General features: G+C 38.1%; 2 protein-coding genes across 3 annotated transcripts in view; both read right to left on the reverse strand.

The window, feature by feature from the left end:
• The window catches only part of MSH4 (mutS homolog 4), a 93,639-nt gene extending 86,204 nt beyond the window's left edge, over window positions 1–7,435 (reverse strand). Inside the window, exons 1-2 of the mRNA XM_082668963.1 lie at window positions 7,268–7,435; window positions 1,198–1,358 (exon numbers count right to left, since the gene is read on the reverse strand). Coding sequence (XP_082525089.1) covers window positions 1,198–1,358; window positions 7,268–7,280 — 174 coding nt within the window. The 5' untranslated portion in view covers window positions 7,281–7,435. The remainder of the gene's footprint in view (window positions 1–1,197; window positions 1,359–7,267) is intronic.
• A 4,253-nt stretch (window positions 7,436–11,688) lies between these two features.
• RABGGTB (Rab geranylgeranyltransferase subunit beta) lies at window positions 11,689–18,981 on the reverse strand. Of its 2 annotated transcripts, none has more exons than XM_082673570.1 (8): window positions 18,877–18,981; window positions 18,038–18,235; window positions 16,796–16,901; window positions 15,898–15,950; window positions 15,709–15,819; window positions 15,019–15,144; window positions 13,126–13,279; window positions 11,689–12,721 (listed from the first exon to the last, which is right to left on the reverse strand). In XM_082673570.1, the coding sequence occupies exons 2-8, from the start codon at window positions 18,224–18,226 to the stop codon at window positions 12,585–12,587; spliced, it is 876 nt and encodes a 291-aa protein (XP_082529696.1). In that variant the 5' UTR covers window positions 18,227–18,235; window positions 18,877–18,981; the 3' UTR covers window positions 11,689–12,584. The 2 variants fall into 2 exon arrangements, with proteins under 2 accessions (XP_082529696.1, XP_082529695.1); XM_082673569.1 differs by having other exon boundaries at window positions 11,692–12,725; window positions 13,130–13,279; window positions 18,877–18,979.
• Window positions 18,982–25,697: the final 6,716 nt, after the last annotated feature.

Here is a 25,697-nt window from a genome sequence, read left to right on the forward strand (position 1 = left end):
TACAAAATCACAACTGTTCTAATTATATGTTTCAATTAAATATACTTCTAATGGTAATATGTCAAACATACATCCTATAAAATTATAAATACAAAATATTATCATAAGCATAGGCTATATTTTACTCATAATAGTTTGTATCAGCTCTAAGCCCCCAAATAATTTGAACATATCAAATATGTATTCCTAAAAAAATTTTTTTTAATAAATTCATCTACTCGGTATTTTATTCATCTCCATGAAAAACATAAACATTCAATAGCATAACTATGGTGATTCAATCAATATGGCCACACGGGTACAGCTCAGAAGTTGAAAAGTACAGAAACACAGATGAGAAACATCTGCTTTATGACTGATGCTTTTCACAGTCTAAGATGCATTTCTTAGAACTATTCTAGACACAGAAATACTTTATCAATATACTGAACATTCCCGTTTTTTAAAAAAACTTTTATCCTATTCTTTTTAAATTGCATAGAAATGTGAAATACCCAGATATGCAGTACTAATATCATTTAGGTTGTTAGGTATATTAAAAAATTAATTATTAGGTAGGGAAAGGAAGTCTACATACTGGGAACCATAAAGGGGAATTAGGGAAAGAAATAAAGAATAAAACATTAAAAATAACATAGCATTTAATATGTTTTAATAATAGTAATGGGGTCAAATACCTTTTTTGAATTAGGAGTAGACTACCTCTACCTGATAAGTCACACAAATTCCCATAACAACAGGCCAGTGGCCCAAGTTAATGATGAGTGATAGGAAGTGAAGGCAAGAAGTTGAGAGACTTAAATTATGACTGGTCTAAGACACCAGTCTCCCTTAGCTCTAGAAAATAAAATTCAAATACAGTTCAGTGGAAACAACCTTCTGGAGATAGCATTATTACATATTTTATCTTTGGAATGAGTCCAAGATTTATTAATTTGAAGATATTAATTTTAGAAACTAATATTAATAGTAATTTGGAATATTTAAGTAACACCAAAACATGTTATTTTAGAACAAAATAATATTAAAAAATTAAAATCAGATGTAAAACTTTATTGTAATTCAGAGTAACCTACATTGGTGCAATAATGAATAACCATTATTCTACCAAAAAGTAAATCAATTAGGAAAGCACTGACTTGAAAATCTGCAAAGTGCCCTCTAGATGAACCATTTTCTAGGAGTATAAATACTTACCTTTGCATATGTTGTGTTGTCTGCAAACTGAGATAATATAATTTGTGGGCTTTTTAAATCAATACTTGCCATTCCTATTTCACCTCTGGCAAGTCCTCTCCCTTCTACAACAGCTACAATAACTGATGGAGAGTGTGCAGAAACTGCAGATGAGGATGTAGCTATTAAAAAAAAATTTTTTTAAAAATGTATAAACATTAACAATACTTTCTAGTTCTTTCTCATAAAATCTCAAAGCACCAAGTCTAGGATACAGCTATTACTATCCAAGAAAAAAAGTCTCGTTTTGCTCATCAAAATATATCTTTCCATATATCCAGACCAAATAAAAATGTTAATTCTCTATTTTGCCAAAACTTAACTTCACATTTAGAAATAATAAACTTATACATTGTCTTATTTTGCATTTTATTGGAATGGAATGAAGTCATAAAGAAACACTAAATTTGTGATCAGAAAACATATTATTTATCTTACCTTGTCATTTGAGAGCTATATGAATTTGAGCAAATTATTTCATAATAAATAATCATATATCACAAAATATAATGTTAATACCTGCCCTACCTAACTCAAGAGGTAGCTGAAACGCTCAAATGGGATAATAATATATATTAATGCATTTTATAAAGTATAAAACATTATATGACTATAAACTCCATTTATGAGATATCTGTGTAATGTTGGATATTTTATTAATGTGCCAAGAATGTTCCAAGTTCTTTACTTGAATTAACTTTACTTCTCATGATTCTATCAACAGACATCATTATTTTCTCCATTTGCTTTTCAGGAGACTGAAGCATGAATGGAACTGGTAGAACTTGTATACAGGCAGCCTGTTTCCAGACCTGGTGCTCTTAACCACTACATATATTAGTGATTTTGAGATCTATGCCTGACAAACCATAAATATTCAGGTAAGTAGTTTAACCTTTCTAACTTTACCATTTCTTTATCTGTAAAGTGGAAATACCAAACCTTTTTAACAAAGTTGTTATATAAGAAGTAAACATAATATAGAAGGGTTTTATAAAGTATTTGAAATTATAAGGCATTATTCATGGATAACAAAAAGTCAGACTACTAAACATACCTAAAATTTTATTTTCAAAGAAGCAAAATTGTCTTTTATCCCCTTTGCAACCTTTCAATACACCTTTTCTCCCCTCCTCACCCTCCCTAATCTAGAATCCTCTTTTCTTTTCTATTCTGTTGTAACACCTACAAAATTATTTTTACATTTATGCTATTTTAGTCAGTAGTCAACTTAAAGAGTTCATTTAAAAATCTATTGTGTCTAGATCTCAGAATGTTTTTTGCCATTAAAGCCTTGTTATACATGGTGATTGAGTTTATATTAGATCTATAGAAGTCAATTTAAGTTCTGCAATTGAATATGACCTTCCCATTCTTAACTGGAAACTTAATATCAAGTTTCAGTACTTGGAAGTTCAGTACACACAGGAGACATCTCCCTTAAACTTTAAAAGAACATTTACACTGTTATCCCTCTGTTATAAGTAATACTAAAATAAGCATCATAGTACATAAAGCTTTTTTCTGGGTCTCTTATTATTTCCCTAAATTGGCTCCTTATAAGTCAAATTACTGACAAAAGGAAAACCATCACTTTTAAAGGATCTCACATATATTCCCACATTTCTTTTCAGGATTGTACCAACTTTTAATTCCATCATCAGTATATGAGAAAAACCAATCTTACTGAATCCTTACCATTACTAACTTCTGCAATGTATTATTATTGTTGTTATTAGCTAGTTTAATGGACTGGTGCTTTAAATGTGTATTTTTTTAAATTACTATCAAAATTGAACTTCACTTAATATATCCATTTGTTTTCTATATTTTAGATGTTTACATCCTTTTTGCACAATTTTTACTAGGTCTGAATGTTTTTCAACCTGTTTCTTTGAGAATCTTGTAAATCAATGACAACAACTTATAGTTGCTACTAATCTTGCTATTTTTGGTGTCACAAAGATTTTTGTTTTTGTATAGAAAGTCTTTTCCTTTATAATTTCTTCCATTACTTTTCTGCTACGAAACTCCTCCTTCATTGAGACATTTGATATTCACTACTATTTTCTTCTAACTTTTTGAGTTGTTTAGTTCATTTTGATCTCATTTGGGCAGAACTTTGAGCAGTACATTTGGTTCTCCACCTTGTCTGGCTTGTCTGGAATGAAAGATAACCAGAAGTACAGACTCAGACTCATTCATAAGCAGTTGCTAATGGTTTAGCTGAATGGTCAGGGACTTGGAAGGAACAGAACTGGAAGATAGTGACAAGGAAAGTTGGGGAAGAGGTATGTGGATGGATCTCTTAGAACGGGCATAGACTTTGAAAATATTTGTCTCATGTGAATGCTCACCAAAGGGCATCCACTGTAAAGGAGACTCTTGATAACAGTGGACAAAATGATACACCCTATGATGTCAATTAGTCTCTTTTCCCAGCCACCAGTGTTTCCTTAATAGACCCATGAACAAATCGGCCATGGTGGCATGGTGGCCATGGTGGCAAGAATGGAAACTATGCATCAGCTCAACAACGTGAACTTCCTCTTACGAAGGCTGACCTGGTTAACCCCTCTGCTGGCCAGCAGCAGAGATCAACATAAATGCCCCATACAGTACCATTCCCCAGAGGGACAACGTACCACCTGATGGTAGGTTGATTACACTGGATTTCTTCCATCAAGGAGGGAGCAGATATTTGTCCCCACTGGAAAAAACACACATTTTAGGTGCAGATTTGCCTTCCTTGCCCACAGTGCCTCTGCCAGCATCATGATCTATGAACTTACAGAGTGCCTTATCCACCATCATGGCATTTCACACAGTATTGCATCTGATCAAGGAACTCACTTCATAGCAAAAGAAAAAAATGCATCAATGGACTCTGGCCCATTGAAACAACTGGTTTTACCACATACCCCGTCACACAGAAATGCCTGGCTTAGCTGAAAGGCAGAATGACTTACTGAAGACTTAATGCCAATTGGAAGACAATATCCTAAAAGAATGGGGCTCTGTCTTACAGGATGCAGTTTATACTTTGAATCATAGATGCTGTATTCCTCATAACCAGAATACACAGGTCCAAGAATCAAGAGGAGGAAATAGGAGTGGCTATTCTCACTTCACTATTATCCCGATCAACCCACCCAAAGAATTTTTGCTTCCCATTCTGGCAACTTTGAGCTCTGCTGATTTGGAGATCTTAGTCTCCACAAGGTTATTGGTTCCACCAAGTGACACAGCAATGATTCCACTGAATTGGAAGATGAGATTGCCAACTGTCCATTTTAGGCTCCTTATTTATGCTACTGAACCAATAGGCAAAAAAAAGGGGGGGAGGGGTTATCTATGGATGGGGTGGTTGCTCCTAACTGCCAAGGGGATATCATGTCGCTATACACAATGGAGGCAAAGTGGACTATATATGGAGCCCAGGGGGTTCTCTAAGGCAGCGGTCCCCAACCTCTTTTGGCACTGGGGACCGGTTTCGTGGAAGACAATTTTTCCATGGATGGGGGAGGGGGTAGGTTCAGGCGGTAATGCAAGCGATGGGGAGTGATGGGGAGCGGCTGTAAATATACATGAAGCTTCGCTCGCTCACCTGCCGCTCACTTCTTGCTGTGCGGCCCGGTTCCTAACAGGACATGGACAGGTACTGATCCACGACCCGGGAGATGGGAACCCCTGCTCTAAGGCACCCCTTAGTATTTCCAATAGTAAATGTTAATGGAAAACTACAGCAACCAATAAGAGGCAGAATGACCAAGGACTCAGACCCTTCAGGAATGAAGGTCTGGATCATTCCACCCGTATTGCTGCAGGTAAGGGAAATATAGAATGGGTAGTGGAAGAAGGAAGCCATAGATATCAACTATAACCTCGTGACCAATTACAGAAATACAAACTGCAGGGCTTCCCTGGTGGTGCAGTGGTTGAGAGTCCGCCTGCCAATGCGGGGGACACGGGTTCGTGCCCCAGCCCAGGAAGATCCCACGTGCCGCGGAGCGGCTGGGCCCGTGAGCCACGGCCGCTGAGCCTGCACGCCCGGGGCCTGTGCTCCGCAGCGGGAGAGGCCACAACGGTGAGGGGCCCGTGTATCCGCCCCCGCAAAAAAAAAAAAAAAGAAATACAAACTGCAGTAGCTTTGGATATTTTCTCTATGCTTTGTTATATGCATGTTTATTTGTATAAACTAACCATTTTTCTCTCTTTTCACTTTTAAAAAATTTATGCATAAGTTATTGGAGGTTAACTTTACAACTTAGTCTTTAAGTAACACAATATTCAGTGGGTCCACGACTGAATTTGAGATAATTAATATGCAATGACTGTTGGGACTATGAATCTTCTCATTTTGGGAAAGAGTGAGAACCCCCTCACTTTTAAGTACAGATGTATACATCCTGTTAGGTAGAAACACAGAGTTATTTTGTTGTTGTAAAGGAATCCAAATGTGTGTAGAATGACATATATGGACATTGAATAGCCAAAGGAGTTACGCCAGTTATCAATTTATTGTCACTCGGCTCCAAATTCACACTTCAATGTAAGCTCTGCAACAGTGGACAGAATTGCTGTATATTTCTCCTTTAAAGTGTGCATAATGTATACTCCAATAAAGATGTTTAAAAGAAAAGTGTGCATAATGTTAAGTTTTCTCAATTGAGGGCACTGGAGGGACCTTGCATGATGAAGGGCTCTCTGGCAGTTTCCACTGGGTCAGCAGTGTAGGTATGAGGACATCTGGTGGTGATGTGCCCAGCTACATACCCAGAATGTGCTGTCCTCTGGCAATCACACAGCCGCAGCATGGCACGGTAACAATCACCTTACAGCCCTCTCAACAGAGATATCCTGCATTCCAGGCCTCCTGCCCATACTAATTCCTTTGGCTTTTTCACTCTCTATTCAGTCTGTCTCCCATAGTCCTCTTGATGCCACCACCCCTCCCAACAGGGAGACTGTGTGCTCCAGGCCTCCAACCCACACCAGAGCCCACTCCCATTGCACAGCCATGTTCTAGCCATCAGCTGTAGTTCACCCACCCTGCCCGCTTCCTGTTTGCCTGGCCTGGCAAATCTGCGGTCACTATTGAAATTGCCATTCAGTATTCACCTTCTCCAAAGAGGTCAGTACCCCAGCGTTGGAAATGGGACCCAGAAGGGGGCCACTTCCAAGTAGGACCTCTTAGGAGTCCCCTTGGCCCTAGGGTGCCTCATAGAGTTTCCTTATATCCTATAGTTACTCTTTTATGAGTTTAATAATTCTTTATATTAAATCTTCCCTGTTTAAATTATTGTATGGTTCTACTTCAGATTGTATCTTCACTGCTACAGTCTCTGTCTTCATGGAGTTTATAGTCCAGCAAAGAAGATGGACAACTTAAAAAAGATAATCAACCTCATTTATAACCAGGAAAATGCAAATTCAGACTATAGTTAGGTAATATTTTACAACTGCTAGACTGGTAAATATTAAGGAGTCTGACAGTACCAAATGCTGGATAGGATACAGATCAACAAGAACGCTCATATATTGCTAGTAAGAGTGTATGTTGGTAGAATCACTCAGAAAAACAATTTGTCATTATTTTGCAAATGTATACATTCATATATCTTTGAACCAAGAGATGTTTACACATGTAGACCTATTTCACCCATTTTCCCCTCAAGAAAATCTACATTTAGATAAATTCTAAAATTTAAGTATTAAAAAGTCATTCAATAGTATTATCAGGATCAACTTTTAGATTTAAGCAAACATATAGAAGGAAGGGCTTTCTCTTTCTTGTGCCTTTTTTGTCAGAATGATAAAATAATGTAGACCTGCATTTTTTAACAAACAATATCACAAACTATGTAGACTTATTAATCCAGCTTCAAATTGTAGATATGGCTAAACTGATGTATTTATCATTCAGTCTTCCATATTAGCTATAAGTAACTTCATATTAACTTAACTACCCTAATATATAATTTTTAAAAGTTTCAAAAGATCAATTAGGCCAATATTCCACTCACTTTACCTGAATATTCCATTTGCAGTGTCCAACTTTTATAACCTGGTCTCTGGGGATTTCCAGCAGATAATGGAGTTTTTAGTATTTGAGGATAATTACTATCTCGCGCAGAGGATGAGCTTGTACCGAGAGTAAAATGTGATGCAAGTGTGTTTTCTGCATAAGATCTTTTGTTTGTAAAGTATGAATCTAAATTCAAAAAAAATTAAATATCAGTTCTTAAAGATTCCAAATTATGCAATGTTGTACTAATTCTTATAATCTCTATAAAACTTCATCTGATAATGATTTTTTAGTGTAACAAATTATGACAAGTTTAACATTACTGATAAATAATCTTGTACTAAAGTATAATGAAAAGTGCTTGCTAATATGTCTTTTTCTTATACAAGTTGACTGAGACTATTCTTGCTAAAATCACAAACTACCTTCTAATCTTCAAATATACCAGATATATTTTCTTTGTATAGTAATTATAACACATCTTTTCCTCTGTTGACCTCTTCATTGAAACTGTCTCCTCCCAGGTAACTGGTGTAGTTTTAGGCTCACTTCGATTCAGTTCCTTGTTTAGTTACTTACCTGCTGATATAAGACATTACCTATTTTATAGGGTTGTCATAAAATATGAAGGAATGTACATAAACAGCCTAGCATAGTGTCTTGGCACATAGGAGTTTTTTTTGTTTGTTTTTTACTTGAAGTATAGTTGATTTACAATGTTGTGGGCACACGCAGAAGTTCTTAAAAGTATATATTGGGTCTCTTTTCTCCTCTTCCCCTTGATTTGCATGACAACTCTCTATCTTGATTCTCCTTAAACCACTTCTTTTTAGTTTCCTTTGCCAGGTCCTTTTTCCCTCTGTCTGACTCTTGACTGTTGGCTTCCCAAGGTTCCATACTTTTTCACTTTCTCTCAAAATCAAAATTATACATTTTCTCTGGGCATCTCATCTATTATTTTGGTTTCTATTAATATCATTTCCTGACAATTCTCAAACCTTCACATACAGCCCTAACTCCTCTCCAACACTATAAACCATGGGGTGGCAAACTCCCTCTGTAAAATTGGGACAAAAGAAAAATCTACCTTGCAGAATTGTTAGGATCAGAGATACAAAATGCCAAGTAAGAAGCTAGAACAGAGTAGTGCTCGTTAATTAGTGGATGTTATTACTGTTGAAAAAGCATTTCAGGAAGGGGGGATTATACTGACAACGTAAACATGTATGTTGCCTTGGAGGAACCGCAAGTAGGTCAGTTAGGTTAGAAAGTAGGGTAATTATTAAGAAATGGTAAGAGATAAGACTGCAAAAATTGAAAACAGATCCCAAATGGCCTTGGATGTCCTGATAAAGAATATGATTAAAAAAAAAAGTATGATTTTTTTAACTGCAAATACAGAGTCACGGACTGAAGTGCCAAGGGACATAAGATTTTCATTTTCCGGGACCTCCCTGGTGGTGCAGTGGTTAAGGATCCACCTGCCAAGGCAGGGGACACAGGTTCAAGCCCTGGTCCAAGAAGATCTCACATGCCGCGGAACAACTAAGCCCGTGTACCACAACTACTGAGCCTGTGCTCTAGAGCCCATGAGCCGCAACTACTGAGCCCGCGTACTGCAACTACTGAAGCTTGTATGCCTAGAGCCTGTGCTCCACAAGAGAAGCCACTGCAATGAGAAGCCTGCACACCTCAACGAAGAGTAGCCCCTGCTCGCCACAACTAGAGAAAATCTGGCGCGCAGCAACGAAGACCCAATGCAGCCAAAAATAAATTAATTAATTTTAAAAAAGAGAGAATTAAAAAAAGATTTTCATTTTCGATATAACTCTAGCGACACTGTAAGTAAGCTTGAAAGAAAGAATACTTAGGAGTATGAGGCAATAAGTCCGACATAAAATCATAAGGGCCTGTAATGGCACAGAGATAGAAAAGTACATAATTATTTAAAAGATAAAGTTAGATAGAATTTAACTATTTGGATGTTATGAGTGAGGGAATACTCGAATTATTGGTCTCCTAGGTTTAAGATTTAGGAAACCCAATGACTGAGATAAGTAAGAGAAACAGGTTGAGGAGCTGCAGAGAGATGAATTAAATTAATCATATAGTGAGTCTGAGGATTTCCACTGGTTCCTCACCAGAAACTTCAGAACAGTCTGAAATAGGAATCTGGAGCATAGATGAGATCTGGGCTGTGGTGATAGTCACATCCAGACAGAAGTGGCCTAGGAAAAAACCTCCAAGAACAAACCGATAATTCGGGAACTAACAAAGGTAAGCATAGTTCTCTGGAAGGCAGGAGAAAAACAGGGGAGTGGAATCAACGAAAGCAAATTAAGACGGTTTAAGAGAAGACCGGTCAAGAACATTAAACACAGTGGAAAGGTCACACAAGATGAACTGAAAAGTGACCACTGAATTTGGCATTTGTTACCTTATCATTGACTTGCAATGCTGTCTGGAAAAAAAGGTGATGGTTTTGCCATGGAGAGTGACTGAATATAAAATAAACGAGTTGAACTCTCCTTGAAAGACATTTTTCAGACTAAACATATCATTCACCTCAATTAGATAAAATGTTAAATCTGGTCTGTTTCACGGCATCCTAGAAGGACTTGGTGAGTTAAGCTCAGGAGCCGAGAAGTTCACCATTTCTATCACCAAACTCATGCACAAATTCAGGCATCTGTCATTAGGGGCAGAGAGCTGGGACATCACACCGGATGTTAATGCAACCCGCCTCAGAACCGAGACACCCGCCATCACAGCCTAGTAATGAAACTAATTTGAAGAGTCCAGCCCTTTAGCCACTCAGAAACACTAAATTCCCGGAGCATTCCATTCTCATGTTCCAAACAAACCCCAACTGATAACTTCTCTGTGGCAACCACCAACCACAGCTCCCTGAGCCTCCGGGAATTCACACAACCGCTCCTTGCCTTGAGCTGGCCGCGCGCTGGGCGGGTGCCGAGGGAGGCTGCTGCTGCCGCTCCGGTCGCCCGCCGCTCCAGACGTGCCTGGAGGGGAGGACGAAGAGGCGGCCTGGGCTGAAGGACATCTCTGAGGAGTCTCCTGGAGTCCGAAATTGTAGCGGGGACCCTGCGACCGAGCCTCTACCGAGGAAGGGGAAACCGCAGGGACAGAAGGCGAAGTTGGTGGGATCTCAGGCCTCAGCATGCTCACAAGCCCTCTCAGAACACCGCTCCGCAGGGCCCAAAGGCATAAGCGACGCCGGGAAAAGTGCGAGTATGGTGCGCAGGCGCACGAAGCCGCATGGCGCAGGCGCAGAGCCCCTTCTGCAACCGCCCACCTTCCCCGCCCCTCCCCCCCATCCACACCGAGGAATGTACTTCCAGGCGTTCCGGTCCCGTCACCTCCCACAGGATTTGGTCGAGCTAAATGTAAGGTACAGACCTCCTCAGCTGAAAGGAATTCTGGGCCCATCAATCCAACTTGGCAGGCCCATTATTCGCACGGCACCTTATTTCCTTATCACAAGGTGTTTGGGGCTAACATTCCACACATACCTCCAAATACACTAGTTTCTTTTTAATTACATAAACTGCCATCACTGTGCACGCAGTGCCTGTGATAGTGGAAACAAATTTAATGCTCACACAGTAGTACAAACCATTTAACATTGGTTTCCTGGCTAAAGAGCCACTAACCCCTTACAGCTTAAATATTCACAGGGCTGTTATCACTGCAAGATTGCCCTTCACCCAGTAAGCATATGGCTGTGTGCACAGTATAGGAGGAACCAGGTTAAGAAGAGTTATCTCTTGGACAGTTTCCTCTCTCTCAATTTCTAGTACTGGGTTTTCACACATAGGTATGAACTGGTTAAGAGCAGACTACAAAAACTCAAACTAGCTTTACAACAAATGACCTTTGGGAAATTTTGTGCCTGCTTACTTTTCTTGAATACACAGTAATACCAATTTCGTAGAGATGCCAGGATTGAAAACAGAATACTCTGGATACTATTAGAAGAAATGCATTACTCAATTCATGCAATTGTTAATATGTCAATAAATCAGGTATTCATAGAACAGTTCATCCACATGCAATGACTGCAGTCCTCAAAACTCCAACTTCCAATGACAGCACTTAAATAAAATTATGTTCCATCCAATGACTTTCGAACCTTCAGAAACAAAATACTGGCAATGCAACTCAAACCCTTCAAATTAGTGAACTGTTAAAAAACAATGCTAGGGCTTCCCTGGTGGCACAGTGGTTGAGAGTCCGCCTGCCGATGCAGGGGACATGGGTTCGTGCCCCGGTCCACCGGGTCCGGGAAGATCCCACATGCCACGGAGTGACTAGGCTCGTGAGCCATGGCCGCTGAGTCTACATGTCCGGAGCCTGTGCTCCGCAACGGGAGAGGCCACAACAGTGAGAGGCCCGCGTACCGCAAAAAAAACAAAAAAAAACAAAAAACAATGCTAGACATTTCAATCTCACATTGGCCAAGTGTTGAGAATCATCACTATACACATGTAAGAAGATTCTCTAACTCTTACACAGGGTATTGCAAAGACACTTGAGCAAATTTCAACTTCCATCAAGAAAAATGTTCATTAAAATTCTTCATTTTCACCAAGAACATAAAACTCTTATAAGAGATTAGCTGTGGTCTCATCTTTCTGAAAATACAGGTAACAAAAAAATACTGTGGCAACTATCAACTTGTGTTTCCTTAATCCGCAGGGAAAAAAGCCAACAATCTCCCTTGGCATTCTGACATAAAATATTAGAAAGTGAGACTATAGTCCAGATTGCAATCCTATTCCAAGATGGTGAATTGTCACTTACTTAAATCACTTTGTAACCAGCTCAGTAACCACAAACATGAAATATTCCCAAATTTCAGCCATTTATTTTTTTTCATCTTTTAATTTCTATGGGGTTCATCAATTCTTCATCAGTTAACATTCTCATTGACAAAGACCAATTTATATTAACTATAGTTATATATAACATATCAAGGGAGTACATGGGAAAATCAGAACACAAGACTTCATCAGCTAGAGTTCAACTCAGGTTGCTGTTACGGAGACAAACAAGATAAATCATTGAAGCATAAACAAAATATTACGCTCCGAATAACAGCATTCCAGAAGAAAACGGAAAGCTGAAGGTACAATAAAGATCTCTAATTTACAGTATGTATAATTATATAATTTATTAAAATCAACACAATTCATGTACAAAATATTAACATGGCAGCCATTAAGTTTGTTAAGCACTTCAAATACTGAAATGTTAGGACAGTAAAACTACACTAAGCAACTTTTGCATCAAGGGATCTAATCTAGCTCACTAGTTCAGGCTGAACATTCACTCTCCGAAGTATTTCTTCAGGCATGCAAAAAACAGGGCTAACAGGTTTAATCTGTTCTTCTCCCAAAAGTGACAATCCAGCAATTCCAAATAGAGTATGAAAAGGATCTACCTATTAAAAAAATAAGAATTTATAGAGTATTACAAAATGAAAACTTCTAAAACCCTGCTTCTGAACAATGATTATACTGGAGCCTATTGTATTCCCTTTATTTGAACATATGCTTAAAGTTTTCTGAAATAATGATGGTTTCAAATTGTGTTTTTAAACACAGAACCTGGTCCACACACTCATTTCTTGGCAATAAGTGACCAGAAATTTCTGTAAACTTGTTTTAGATCTTTCATATATTCTTAAACGACAATTATTTAAAAAGCATCCCTTCAAAGCAACACTTGGAAATACCATCCTTTCCCCCCACCCCCCATTCCTAATTCTGGAAACTTAGAACCCTTAAAACACAAAGCAACACTGAAAATTTTAACTGTTACATAAACAGTCACAAATATACTTGCCATATCTCCTGGCCTGTCCGCAAATCCTCCCGTTTCTTCATCTTGACATGCTAAAATGAAACTGCGCAGTTTCTCTCTGTCAATCCAGTGAAGCCTTCCAATTATCTTTAGGGAAGCCAACACCCACCAAGAATAGCACACATCTGGTAACTAGGAGGAAAAAGCCACAAGTTGCCTCAATTTTACTTTCTGGCCCAAATATTGGGGGTGGGAAGGGAATCAAGGGATATATTGACAATGCAGTGTTTGAAACACTGAAGTCCATAAACACAATTGCTTAGGATTAAAGATAATCACTGGAAAAGAGAAGACCAAACACTCCATTCCATAGAAGACCACGCTGAATGTTTCAGTTTCAGTACTCAGTGATAACCATCCATCTACCTTATCTTCTATTTGCAATGAATACCTAAATAAGCCCCTTAATCCAAGAATCTGGTGGTCAGGCTCGTGAGATCTATGGTACTATATGTTCCACTGCCTTAGGTACAGCATTTTCAGTAAGTGCTGTCCAAGCAGTACACAACCTGCTTAAAAAAAAAAAAAATCACCCTGGCTCCTCAAATCATGGTAACTTAAGAAATGCAGAAGTTCCCACCTCAGACCGAATTTCAACAAGATCCTTAGGTGATTCACAGGCACATTAAAAGCTGTCCTAGGGCTTCCCTGGTGGCCCAGTGGTTGAGTCCGCCTGCCGATGCAGGGGACTCGGGTTCGCACCCCGGTGCGGGAAGATCCCACATGCCGCGGAGCGGCTGGGCCCATGAGCCATGGCCACTGAGCCTGCGCGTCCGGAGCCTGTGCTCCGCAACGGGAGAGGCCACAGCAGTGAGAGGCCCGTGAACGGCAAAAAAAAAAAAAAAAAAAAAAAAAAAAAAGCTGTTCTAGATTTTAAGTGCAATCCTCACCCCCAACCATCTTCTACTTATTGAAAAGCTGCCCAGGTTTTTCATTGGATCTTAACTAGAAACCACTTGTGGTTATTTTCCTACCCATTAACTTATTCAGAAATACTGAGCCAGCAAAATTAAACAAAAATACAACGACCCAGATAAAAGCATCACCATGCTCTATCATATTTTAGGTCACGGGCTCAGCAGGCTACAGCCACTGAGTCAAATCTAGACCACAGGAATAGCTTTTAGTATGTGTAAATGATTTTTTAAAATAATAGTTTTGCGATGGGAAAATTATGAAATTCATATGTGTAACAATAAAGATCTCTATAGGTCAAAGCTAAAAATATTTACTACCTGGTCGTTACAGACCCAATTCAGAGTGTGTGAGAGCTAAACAAATTGGGTTTTTCTTTAAAAATTAACAAAGATTTTAAATAAAAATGTTGTAATCCAATTTTTTTTTTTTTTTTTTTGCGGTACGCGGGCCTCACCGCTGTGGCCTCTCCCGTTGCGGAGCACAGGCTCCGGACGCGCAGGCTCAGCGGCCATGGCTCACGGGCCCAGCCGCTCCGCGGCATGTGGGATCCTCGCAGACCGGGGCACGAACCCACGTCCCCTGCATCGGCAGGCGGACTCCCAACCACTGCGCCACCAGGGAAGCCCATGTAATCCAATTTTTTAAAAAAAATCTTTCCTTTGGCAAATCCACTGTCCTTCCCCACCCCCCATAAGTGGGCATGGAGATTTCTGTACAAGATGCATGTGTTAATAGAAGCCTTTGACTCCCAGATATACATAATGCAAAGTAGTTAAGGTGAAAAGCTCATTATCAATTTACAAGAGCAATACCGAGATATATAAGACAAAAATTTAAGTCCTCAATCCAGGTTATAAAACTTAAAAAGTTAAGTTTTATATGCCACAACAGTGAGAGGTCCGCATACCGCCAAAAAAAAAAAAAAAAAGTTAATCTTATGAAACGATAGATACCTTCTCTGGCCTTCCATTGAGTCCACCTGATGGAAGCTGTCGTTCACAAAGCCACCAACCAAGTAAATCAGAATTTACTCGATGCAACTGACTAGTAATAGCCAGGAATCCTGTGCAACAATAGATCTAAAATTACAGACATAAAGTACATGTGTATAATAGTTTTTCAACAGTAACATGGTGATAAAAACTACTTAAATCATTAAAGCTCCATTTTCTATCTAAAAATTTGCTGACAGTAAGAATTGCAAACAAGAACACAATTATTTGAACAAATCCAACACTACTAGGATGCAACTTTGCAATGCAAGACTACTGTCACAATTTCTTCATGGCTAAAAGCAAGCTTTATTTGACAACCATTTACATATACAACATCCTCTGGCACAAGCAAACAGGTCTTGGGGATAGGTAGGGAATGTTTTCACCTAGTTAAAAACTAATTGAAAATCAAAATATATTTTTGGTAATTACAAAACTACTTACGTTTACCTGGGCCAGAGGATTTCACCAACAGGGGACTGCATACAAAGTACACTACTGTAAAAACGCCTTCCTTAATCAGCAATTAATTCTTATATAACATCCCACATTATATTACATTCAGTCAAATTAACTTGTTATTTTCCCAATTACACGGGTTATCCCTTCAAAACTGACACTACATTTTAATCTAGATTGATAAATTACCTGCCCAGCATGGGATTCAGAACCTGGCCTGCAACCAAATCCACCATCAAAGTTCATACATGATAGAACAAATTCGATTGCCTTTTCCACATTAATAGCATCCAGCTTCCCCTGTAAACAAAATATACCTATTAAATTCCAGAATAATCATGGAAGCTTAATCATTCCAATACAACATTTAAAACTTACCAATAGAGCCAAAGTTGCCACCGCACAAAAAGAGAATCTTGTGTCGATTTCTCCTAAAAATAAAGGGACCAAGCCAAAACATTTTGTTATCAGAGGCTTCTGATCATATTATGTAGTAAAAGTTAATTAAAAACAACCTCTGTACAACTACCATGGTTAAATTTCCAAGAGTTCAGGCTTAACATGTAAGTACATGTTAGTCACCAGGAGGAAAGTTAAATCTTTAAAAAGTGATCCATAATCACTTACTTTATTTCGAAGGAAACTAAGAACTAGAAAACTGCTTTGTGAAAAATATAAGCAAATAAATTGCTTTCAAAGCCCCAGAAAGGTAACAGAAAGAAAAAGACTAGTCAATTTCTCAGAATGATAATAAACTTACCCTATTATATAAAAGTAGATTTTCACATCCCATGAAGCAGCTGGTCTCTCCTGCCTGCACTGTATTCAGCCCTAAAGCAGAGATTATCTACATTTATCAAGTCAAATACTATTCCCTCCCTCCACTCAAATATTCAGTAAGTTTGTAAAGTTTTTTGAATATTTTCCCCTTGCCAGAAAGTTTTTAAAAAACTTTACAAAGCCACCAAATATTGGGGAAAAAAGTTTCACCTACCTTATCTTTTAGACTGGCCCCCTCTGTTCCAGTACTCCTGTATGCTGATATAACTAGCACAGTGCATGCTGGAACTTCCAGCAGACCATTAACTCCAGTTAGACCAGCTGCTTAGTGGGACCTGAAAAGATGAAAAACTTAAAAATCTCCTGGTAAGTTATTAGCAAAGCCCCCAATTCGCTGAACTTTAAAATTTGCAACAAAGCTTATCACTACAATAAATACCAAAGCAGAACATTTTTGGATTGGTATTTTGGGTGCCATGGATTAAAGGGACATTACCCCAAATATCTCCAGCGAAAGAACCATCTTCTTTCTGTAGACTCTGAACATATTCCACAACTTTATTTACATCAATAACATTAATACTATCATAGAGGGTAAGAATCTGTAACAAAAACAAACCATGGTAAGTAAATACCTCTTCAACACTGGTAAGGTTGTCCTAACAATGTTCTTCCTCAACTACCTTTTAAGTTGTCAAGCAAGCATGTCCTTTTGTTTATGTACATTGTGAACTTTTCTCAAATGTGCACTTCTACTATGTATTCAAATTATAGATATTACCAACAAACACAAACCTTTAACCACAAAGCATTATTTTTCCATTTATAAATTGTTAACTTAGCACTCTATGACTCATATATACTAAACTTACATAGACTTTAAACCCTTATTTGTGGATTTTCACTAATATCAAAATCAAAGCTAACTCCAAGGAGGGAATTCCCTGACGGTCCAGTGGTTAGGACTTGGCGCTTTCACTGCCACGGGCCTGGGTTCAATCCCTGGTCAGGGAACTAAGATACCGCAAGCACAGTTCGTCCAAAAATGTAAAAATAAATAAAAATTTAAAAACTCCACGGAAAACAGCAGAGTTGTGAAATGACAGAGTATAAACAGGGAACCACAAGCAGCTTAGTATTTCCAGATATTAGATGAAAAGCAAGATGAGACAAAAGGGAGGAAATGGCCAGGCCATGGAGAAAAGCAAATGCCATGCAGAAGTTTGACCAATACAAGAAACAGATGAAGGAGGCTTCTACACATGTGGTAAACAGGCTTTGAGCAGTTTATGTAATCCATTATGCTATTTGCTGTTCTCTGAATAACGTTCCACATGACATTTCTATTATCAGACAAGACTTATGTAACGTAATCTATTTGGATAGGTCATGCTGTCTAATAAATAAAAGATTTCAGTGGCTTAACTTCAAAGGATTTTTCTTGCTCAAAACAAACAAACCTAACTCCACTGAGTGATTTTCAAATATTTACATATACTGAAGATAAACATAATTACCATCCAAGGTCTCAGTGTAATTTTAGAATTTACATCAACTTTGGATTCAGCTAATACATGCCATCACATCATTGACCTTGTACAACATACATTTCATTTGAAAAGGTAACTTTTTAACATAGATACTGATTTTGTCACGTCCCTGATACCTAGTTTCAATTTCCCCACTCTCACGGAAGAGAATACATCACCAAGACTGCTGAATTTTTATTAGTATTTACCTGGACAGCACTAAGAGTGTACAAAAGATGAGGATCATGTCCAATACTAGCACTTATTCCACCACACTCGTGTTGACAAGACTTAATAAATGTCAGAATCTCTTCTCTATTCATGCGATGTAGCTGTCCCATGAGATCCATTACAGTCAGACCCCAATAGATGCCACTCATTCTCAAATATTCAGACATACAGTATTCCTAAAATACAGAATTACTTTAATGCGTCAGTTTGAATTGATGCGAGGTTAGATACTGAACACATGAAGCTAAATAGTCATGGTGTTACATGGCCCTAACTCCATAGCTACAAGGTTATGGGAATTCATCAATACTAGATTATTTCCCAACATGGTAAATTTCAGCTCTTTGTATCCTACAGGGGAAAATATTTACTTCCAATTAAGTTGTTCATTTAATTTTTTCTAAGATTTTCCCACAGAGAAAAACTGGGAACACCATTCTTCAAGGTTAAACTTTTTCAAGGTCTCAGCGTAATTCTAGAGCTTAAGTGTTATCCCACATCACCGTAAACTCAGGTAATACATGCCAACACATCATTGACCTTGAAAGCATTACCTCAACTACAGAAGTAAATCTATTCCATGCCTCAAAATTCTTACAAATCTGGGCAGGAAGGGAAATCTACTTTGTCTGCCAAAGCCTCTAAATAAGTGTTGGTAAGGACCATGGTTAATTCCATTGCCCCTCAACCACACATACCAGTCCTTGTCACACAGGAGTTGGATACCATTTTTAAGAAACATGGGCCATACTAACCTGCTTATGCAGAATGGCCAACACCTTTAAAAATAAACTTTTCAACATAAAAGTATACATACGTAATCATCTTTCTTTGAGCCATAGGATGCTATATAATCTGCATGCTTCTCCACTAATAGGGTGTCGGGTGCATCTGACTTGATAATAACATCCTTCTGCGGTGTGCCCTTTCACACAAAAAGTGATTTCATAAATTTTTTATCTTTTAACGTTTGACCCCGGAGCATATATTCAATACACATTTGAATTCTGATTTCATCTTGCCATATAAAAACTTTCAATTTTAAAAGTATCTGACTAAAAAATAACTAAAGCCCTCATAAAGATGCAGGTATTTTTCAGGTCTCAGCGTAATTCTAGAGCTAAAGCAGTAATAATCAACTTTAGATTCAGAATACATGCCAGCTCATCATCGACCCAAAAAATCACCTCCGTCTTCATCACTCTTTGCTTATCTTTCACTTAAACAGTTAAGTAAAATAAACATACACTATCAAACTTTACGAATTTAAGACAACGTATGGCTTACATGTGGCAAAAAGTTGAAGCATTAAAATAAAAATCTTGCTAGCCCATAATTTTCAGTTAAGTTCTTTAATGAGATTTTATTAATCCTAGAAACTCAGGTTTCAAAGCACCTTCCACGTTCCCCGAAAGTTATTTATCAAGCAAGCAGTCCCTTTAGCCTAATCTTCTCCAGCTTTAGTCTTAGTTTCTACAAGCCCCCAGGTGATGAGGATGCTGCTCTAGTTCTTATTTTAAGTAGGTCACGATCACTACCAAAAGGAACAAAGCAGTTAATTTCCTTCACATCCCATTAATATTTACTAGATCAAGACCATACTATTAATAATTATAAAGATTCTGAACCATATATTCATGGCCAAATGGAAGGAAATATATATGTACATGTATATATAGAAGGAAAAGAGAACTAGCCGGCTTTTTGAGAGATTAAGTAACCGGGTCGTTGAACCCTGAGGCCCGCCGGATAGGAGGAAGTCTGGCCGCATGTGCAGCCGCGAGATCTGCAGAAAACGCTAAGTAATACTTCACCCTGTCTCTGACTCCTCAAAAAACCTTCCAAGGCCTGTGTCTTAACTCAACCATTCTCTAATACCTAGAAAACAACCCACTGGTGCCTGATCTGCTTAAACATTAGCCTACCCAGTCTCCTCCCGACTCATCTACACAGCAACCCAAAACACTACCACACTCACCATGTCTGAGACCGAAAAGAGAACTAGGCTCGTCGCTGGGCGGATTTAGGTGGCAAGCGCCTGCGCAGAGGCGTCCTTCAGGCCCCACCCCCACCCCCGCGCCGACATAGCTGACCACACTCCCGCCTGAAGGAAGGAGCAGTGCCATGGCTGCCCTAGGACCCCACCGACTGCTCATAGCTGTCTTCGCTGCCTGCGCCTAAAGTCTCTGGCGCCAATTTTCTCGTCTCGTAAGGTCCGCGGTTTTGTCTACAAGGGTTTTAAGTAATGTGTAAATACCTGAATAACCTTTTTTTTTAATGTATTTATTTATTTATTTATGGCCGTGTTGGGTCTTCGTTTCTGTGCAAGGGCTTTCTCTAGTTGTCGCAAGCGGGGGTCACTCTTCATCGCGGTGCGCGGGCCTCTCACTATCGCGGCCTCTGTTGCGGAGCACAGGCTCCAGACGCGCAGGCTCAGTAATTGTCGCTCATGGGCCCAGTTGCTCCGCGGCATGTGGGATCTTCCTAGACCAGGGCTCGAACCCGTGTCCCTTGTATTGGCAGGCAGATTCTCAACCACCGCGCCACCAGGGAAGCCCCTGAATAACTTCTAAGAAATCGTTTATTCTTGAGACTCTTTGAACTTCGAAGATCTGAAATGGCTGGTAATTAATAGAGTTGCACGTAGTTAAGTGTTCAATAAATGTTTTTGAGTGAATGTTAATGAAGTGTTCACATTCCCCTCCTGTTTGCCTTGGCCATTACGACCGACTCCCTCACCTACTCCCCCCACTTCTTTAGGAAGTACTAATATCTGAAATATTTGGAACTGAATTTTCAACAAAGAAACACCAATGTGCCTTTTATGAGCTTTCCACAGAAATCGGATTTACTAGGTGTGTTAACACAGCTGTTTTCAATTGTGCTTTCTTTAGGACTGTCATACTTAAGCATTTTTGAGCACCCATTAGAAAATAATGGCACCACACATCCTTGCATTCCGTTACGATTTGGAGAAGGGTTCCTGACACAGTGACTTATGTGGGTTATCAGTAATTGAGAGAATGTTGGATCTACTGTGATGATAGATTTCATTATTTCGCCCTGTAGTTCTGTTGATATTCGCATTTCTAGCTTGAGGCCACTTTATTAAATGCATATAAGTTTAGAATTATCTATTTCTGCTGAGTTGAGCCTTTTATCATTACGTGATGATTGTCTCTAGCCCTAATAATTTTTATTTTAAAAAGTCTGCCTTGTTAAATAGTGTTGATGAAAAATTAATCCGTTGCTGCCAGAAAGAAATGGAAATTTTTATCCGAGCCAAATTTGAGGATTATAACCTGGGAAGAGCATCTCAGAAAGCTCTGAGGACTGTTCCGCGGGTTACAAGTGAAGGTACAGTTATATGTTTTTTGAGACAAGGGGCTGTACATCAAATGACATATTATTGACAGTTTACATAATCCAGATATAAGTGTCATCGTGGTAGGTCGTGTGACCCCTTACAAGATCAGGAAAGAATGTTATCTTTTAAGGAGCTGTCTTGTTGATGCTGGGAGAATGTTGCTCTTTATGGTTGAGCAGGTATTCCTGCTGATGGGGGAGGTTTGGTTGATGCATAATGCAGATACACAATGCACAGTGGGGGCACAGCGGAGGCCAAAGGACAGAGAAGAATATCTTTATGTTTAAAATTTTCTTGTCTTGCCTTAAAATATGAATTTTATTTCACAATAGTAATGTAATTTCCCAGCTTTCTTTTGCCTCTAAATCAGATGGGAGAGGAGTGTTGTAGAGTGAGAAAAACCAAGGCAGACAGAGAGAGAGAGAGAGAGAGAGAGAGAGAGAGAGAGAGGTCATGTCTCCTGGGAAAAGTAATACTCAAAATAAGAATAAGACAAGCATCCGATCCAAAATATAACATTCAGGTCGAGGCAATAACTGCTGAAGTAATGAAAAGTAAGCCTCTCTTCCTACTTTATTAATTCATTCATCAGATATGTATTGGATGCCTATAATGTGCCAAATATTATTTATTCTAGGTTTTGGGGGTACGATGGTGAGCAAAATGGAAATATTTATAGGGAGTATCTGTTCTAGCAATTCTTGTAATCACATTCAGCAATTCTATTTCTAGCTATTTATCCTACAAATATACTCCCTTGGCTATGAAGTGACATGTGCCAGAATATTCATAGCAGCAGTCTTCATAATAGCAAAAAATAACAAACATTTTAACCTTGAAAAGGTGAAATAGGGTTTCCCTGGTGGCACAGTGGTTGAGAGTCCGCCTGCCGATGCAGGGGACACGAGTGCGTGCCCCGGTCCGGGAAGATCCCACATGCCACGGAGCGGCTAGGCCCGTGAGCCATGGCCGCTGAGCCTGCGCGTCCGGAGCCTGTGCTCTGCAATGGGAGAGGCCGCAACAGTGAGAGGCCCGCGTACCGCAAAAAAAAAAAAGGTGAAATAAACTATGGTGTATTCATTATGCAGCCATTAAAAAGAATGAGGAAACTCTGCAAACATTGTGTGGAAAGATTTACAAAATATGTTAAGTGAAAACAAAAACAGAATGTACCAAACGATGTACCGATGTGCCATATGCTACTACTATTTGTGTGGGAAACAAAGGGAAAAAAATATATGGATGTATTTGGGAATGCACAGAACCAAAGCAGTTACCTACTGGAGGAGAAATGGGTGGCTGTGGACGGGATTTAAGGAAAGCTTCTCACTGAGTACTCTGATACTTTTGAAACTTGGTATGTTTTACCTCTTCAAAAAAATAAAAATATCTCCCCTCCAAAGAAAAGTAGCTACATACATATATATATATATATATAAAACAAGTTCATCTCTGCCTCTAGACCTCCAGTGTCCAATATAGCCACATGGAGCACTTGAAATGTGACCACTCTGATTTGAGATGTGTTGTAAGTATAAAATACACACCCCATTTCAAAGACTTAGTAAGATAAATAGAAGTATCTCATTAATAATTTAAAAGTATTGATTGCTGAAATATTTTGGATATATTGGGTTAAAGTATTTTCTTAAACTTAATTTCATCTGTTACTTTTTACTTTTTTAATGTGACTATTAGAAAATTTTAAATTACACATGTAGATCACCTTATGTTTCCACTGGACAATGCTGCTGTAGCCTATAAGCTTTATAAGAGCTGTAGTGTCTGCTTTGTTCACCATTTCATATATTACACATATCATTTTGTAAATAAAAGGATTCCTCTTTACCTACAGTTTTGTTCAAAGACCATATTGTGACTGACTACAACTATGAACATAGTTTCATTAACATTCAATATCTAAACTGTTTCTACTCTGGTTTAACATCTTTATTATGTCACGGAATAGCATTTCCAGGGGACAACAGTATCATATTTTACCTAAGATGCCACTAACTATAAGACACATCCCAATTGCAAAAACATCAAAGGTAGAAAAAAATAGCCAATGGCTATTAACATAAAACTTACCCAGATTTCTGAGATGTTAAATAAGAAGAAATATGCATTTTGGAATCAATGAAACATAGTAACTGAGTCATTTTTTTAAATGAAGTGTATCTTATTTACAATGTTTCAAATTTACAGCAAAGTGTTTCAGTTTTATATATATATATTATTTTTCAGATTCTTTTCAATTATAGGTGATTACAAGATATTGAGTATAGTTCCCTATGCTATAAAGTAGGTCCTTTTTGTTTACCTATTTCATATATAGTAGTGTGTATTTGTTAATGCTGAACTCCTAATTTATCTCCACCCCCCTCCCCCTGCTATAACCTTTGGTAACCATAAGTTTGTTTTCTATGTCTAATTCTGTTTTGTAAATAAGTTCATTTGTATCATCTTTTTAGATTCCACATATAAGTGATATCATATGATATTTGTCTTTGACTCACTTCACTTAATACGATAATCTCTAGGTCCATCCATGTTGCTGCAAATAGCATTATTTCAGTCTTTTATATGGCTGAGTAATATTCCAGTGTGTGTGTGTGTACACACACACACACACACACACACATATACATTTTCTTGATCCATTCATCTGTCAATAGACATTTAGGTTGCTTCCACGTCTTCACTATGAGTCATTTATTTCTGAAATAGCAAATGTAGAAGCAGAATATTACATGCTCCATGCTGCATATTACACTTGTAAAATTATATTATAACCTTCTATATATTTTAGGACATCCCTGATTTTTTTTATTCCTCCATTTTTGGATTCACTTCAAGCAAATGAAATCTTGTCTAAAGTCTTAGAATTGCAGGCCTTCTTAACTAACTAGTTCCAATAATAAAAGGAACTCTGATAGGAAAGATTCAGGTATATAAGGACTAGAATTCTGGAGCGATTTAAGAGAAACTTTCTAAACAAAGTTGTAGATAAAAAACATTTTAAAATGTAAAATCCTGTCCAAGGGACCTCCCTGGTGGTCCAATGGCTAAGACTCCATGCTCCCAGTGCAGGGGACCTGGGTTCGATCCCTGATCAGGGAACTAGATCCCTCATGCCACACCTAAAAGATCCCGCATGTGGCAACAAAGATCCTGCGTGCCACGTCTAATACCCCGTGCAGCCATGTAAATAAATATTTAAAACAAATAAATAAATAAAATGTAAAATCCTGTCCTTTAATTATGAACTATAAAAAAGAGCTTAAAGCTTTAAAAAAAAGATACATTGAGACATCTAGGTTATAAGATTTAAATTGGTTGCTAGAAATTGGTTTTAATATATTATTGGTTCCCTCCTTTTATAATGAGTTAAATAAAACTTTTGACATGTATTCACTTTATATTTATATGCGTCATGATTTTACCATTTTGAAAATTATACATTTCCTTAGATACCCAAGTACACTCAACAGATAGAGCTAAGTAAACTGCATTGCTTGAGAATGGCACCTCAAGATCTACCCAAGCCAAGGCAGGTCTTTTCTTGGCTCTCACAGCCACTCCACAGCCTTAACTTTTTTGGACTCTATTTATGTAGGTTTTGCCCTCCTTACTGATTTTTTTTTTTTTTCACCTCGTTACTGATTTTGTGTCTTGTTATTGTTTCTGCTTCAGGCACAGTTCATAATTTAATCTCATTGGTGGCAATGATTAAGACTATGTTTTTATGACCCATTTGGTGATCTCTGTCTGCTATAGAAGTCTATTTCTCTCATGGGTGAGAAATGACAGAGAATCTGGTTTATTCACTCTTGTCTATGTGTGAGAGCTCTAATCAGTTAAGAATTTAAAGCCCACTGAAAAGAAAAACAGCTTTGAGATCTGGACTGTTGAGTTTATTTTTGGCCTGTGACTGAAGTTGTTGTAGATCTGAAACTTTTAAGTTCTCAGTGTGTCTGTTTGTCTAAAATTGAGGAAGGCTTTGCCCTCTTATTGCACATCTATGAAATACTTTCCCACTTCTGAGCAGTGTAAACTAATAAATCAGATTATGCTTCATATTAAGGAACTCTGTTCTGATTAGTTTATAGAGATAAATAGGCACTTATATAAATGGGTTAGTCCCCAAATTAACAGAAAAATTATAAAAATTAACTTCTAATACTTTGAATGAGCTAGACTTTAAAGGAAAACAGTCATTCTGATAAAAACTACTAGCTCAAAAAACATTTTTAAAAATTCAAGTTCAC

The sequence above is a fragment of the Grampus griseus genome (genome assembly GCF_964374135.1).
Source record: "Grampus griseus genome assembly, chromosome: 1".
NCBI lineage: Eukaryota > Metazoa > Chordata > Mammalia > Artiodactyla > Delphinidae > Grampus > Grampus griseus.

Coding starts and splice junctions, on each gene's coding strand:
- RABGGTB (XM_082673570.1), bottom strand. CDS start 18,226: ATGTCTGAATATTTGAGAATGAGTGGCATCTATTGGGGTCTGACTGTA. Junction 15,820..15,897: donor TGGCAACTTTGGCTCTATTG/GTAAGTTTTAAA, acceptor TTTTGTTTACAG/GGGAAGCTGGATGCTATTAA. Junction 13,280..15,018: donor TCAATGGAAGGCCAGAGAAG/GTATCTATCGTT, acceptor TTTTCCTCCTAG/TTACCAGATGTGTGCTATTC.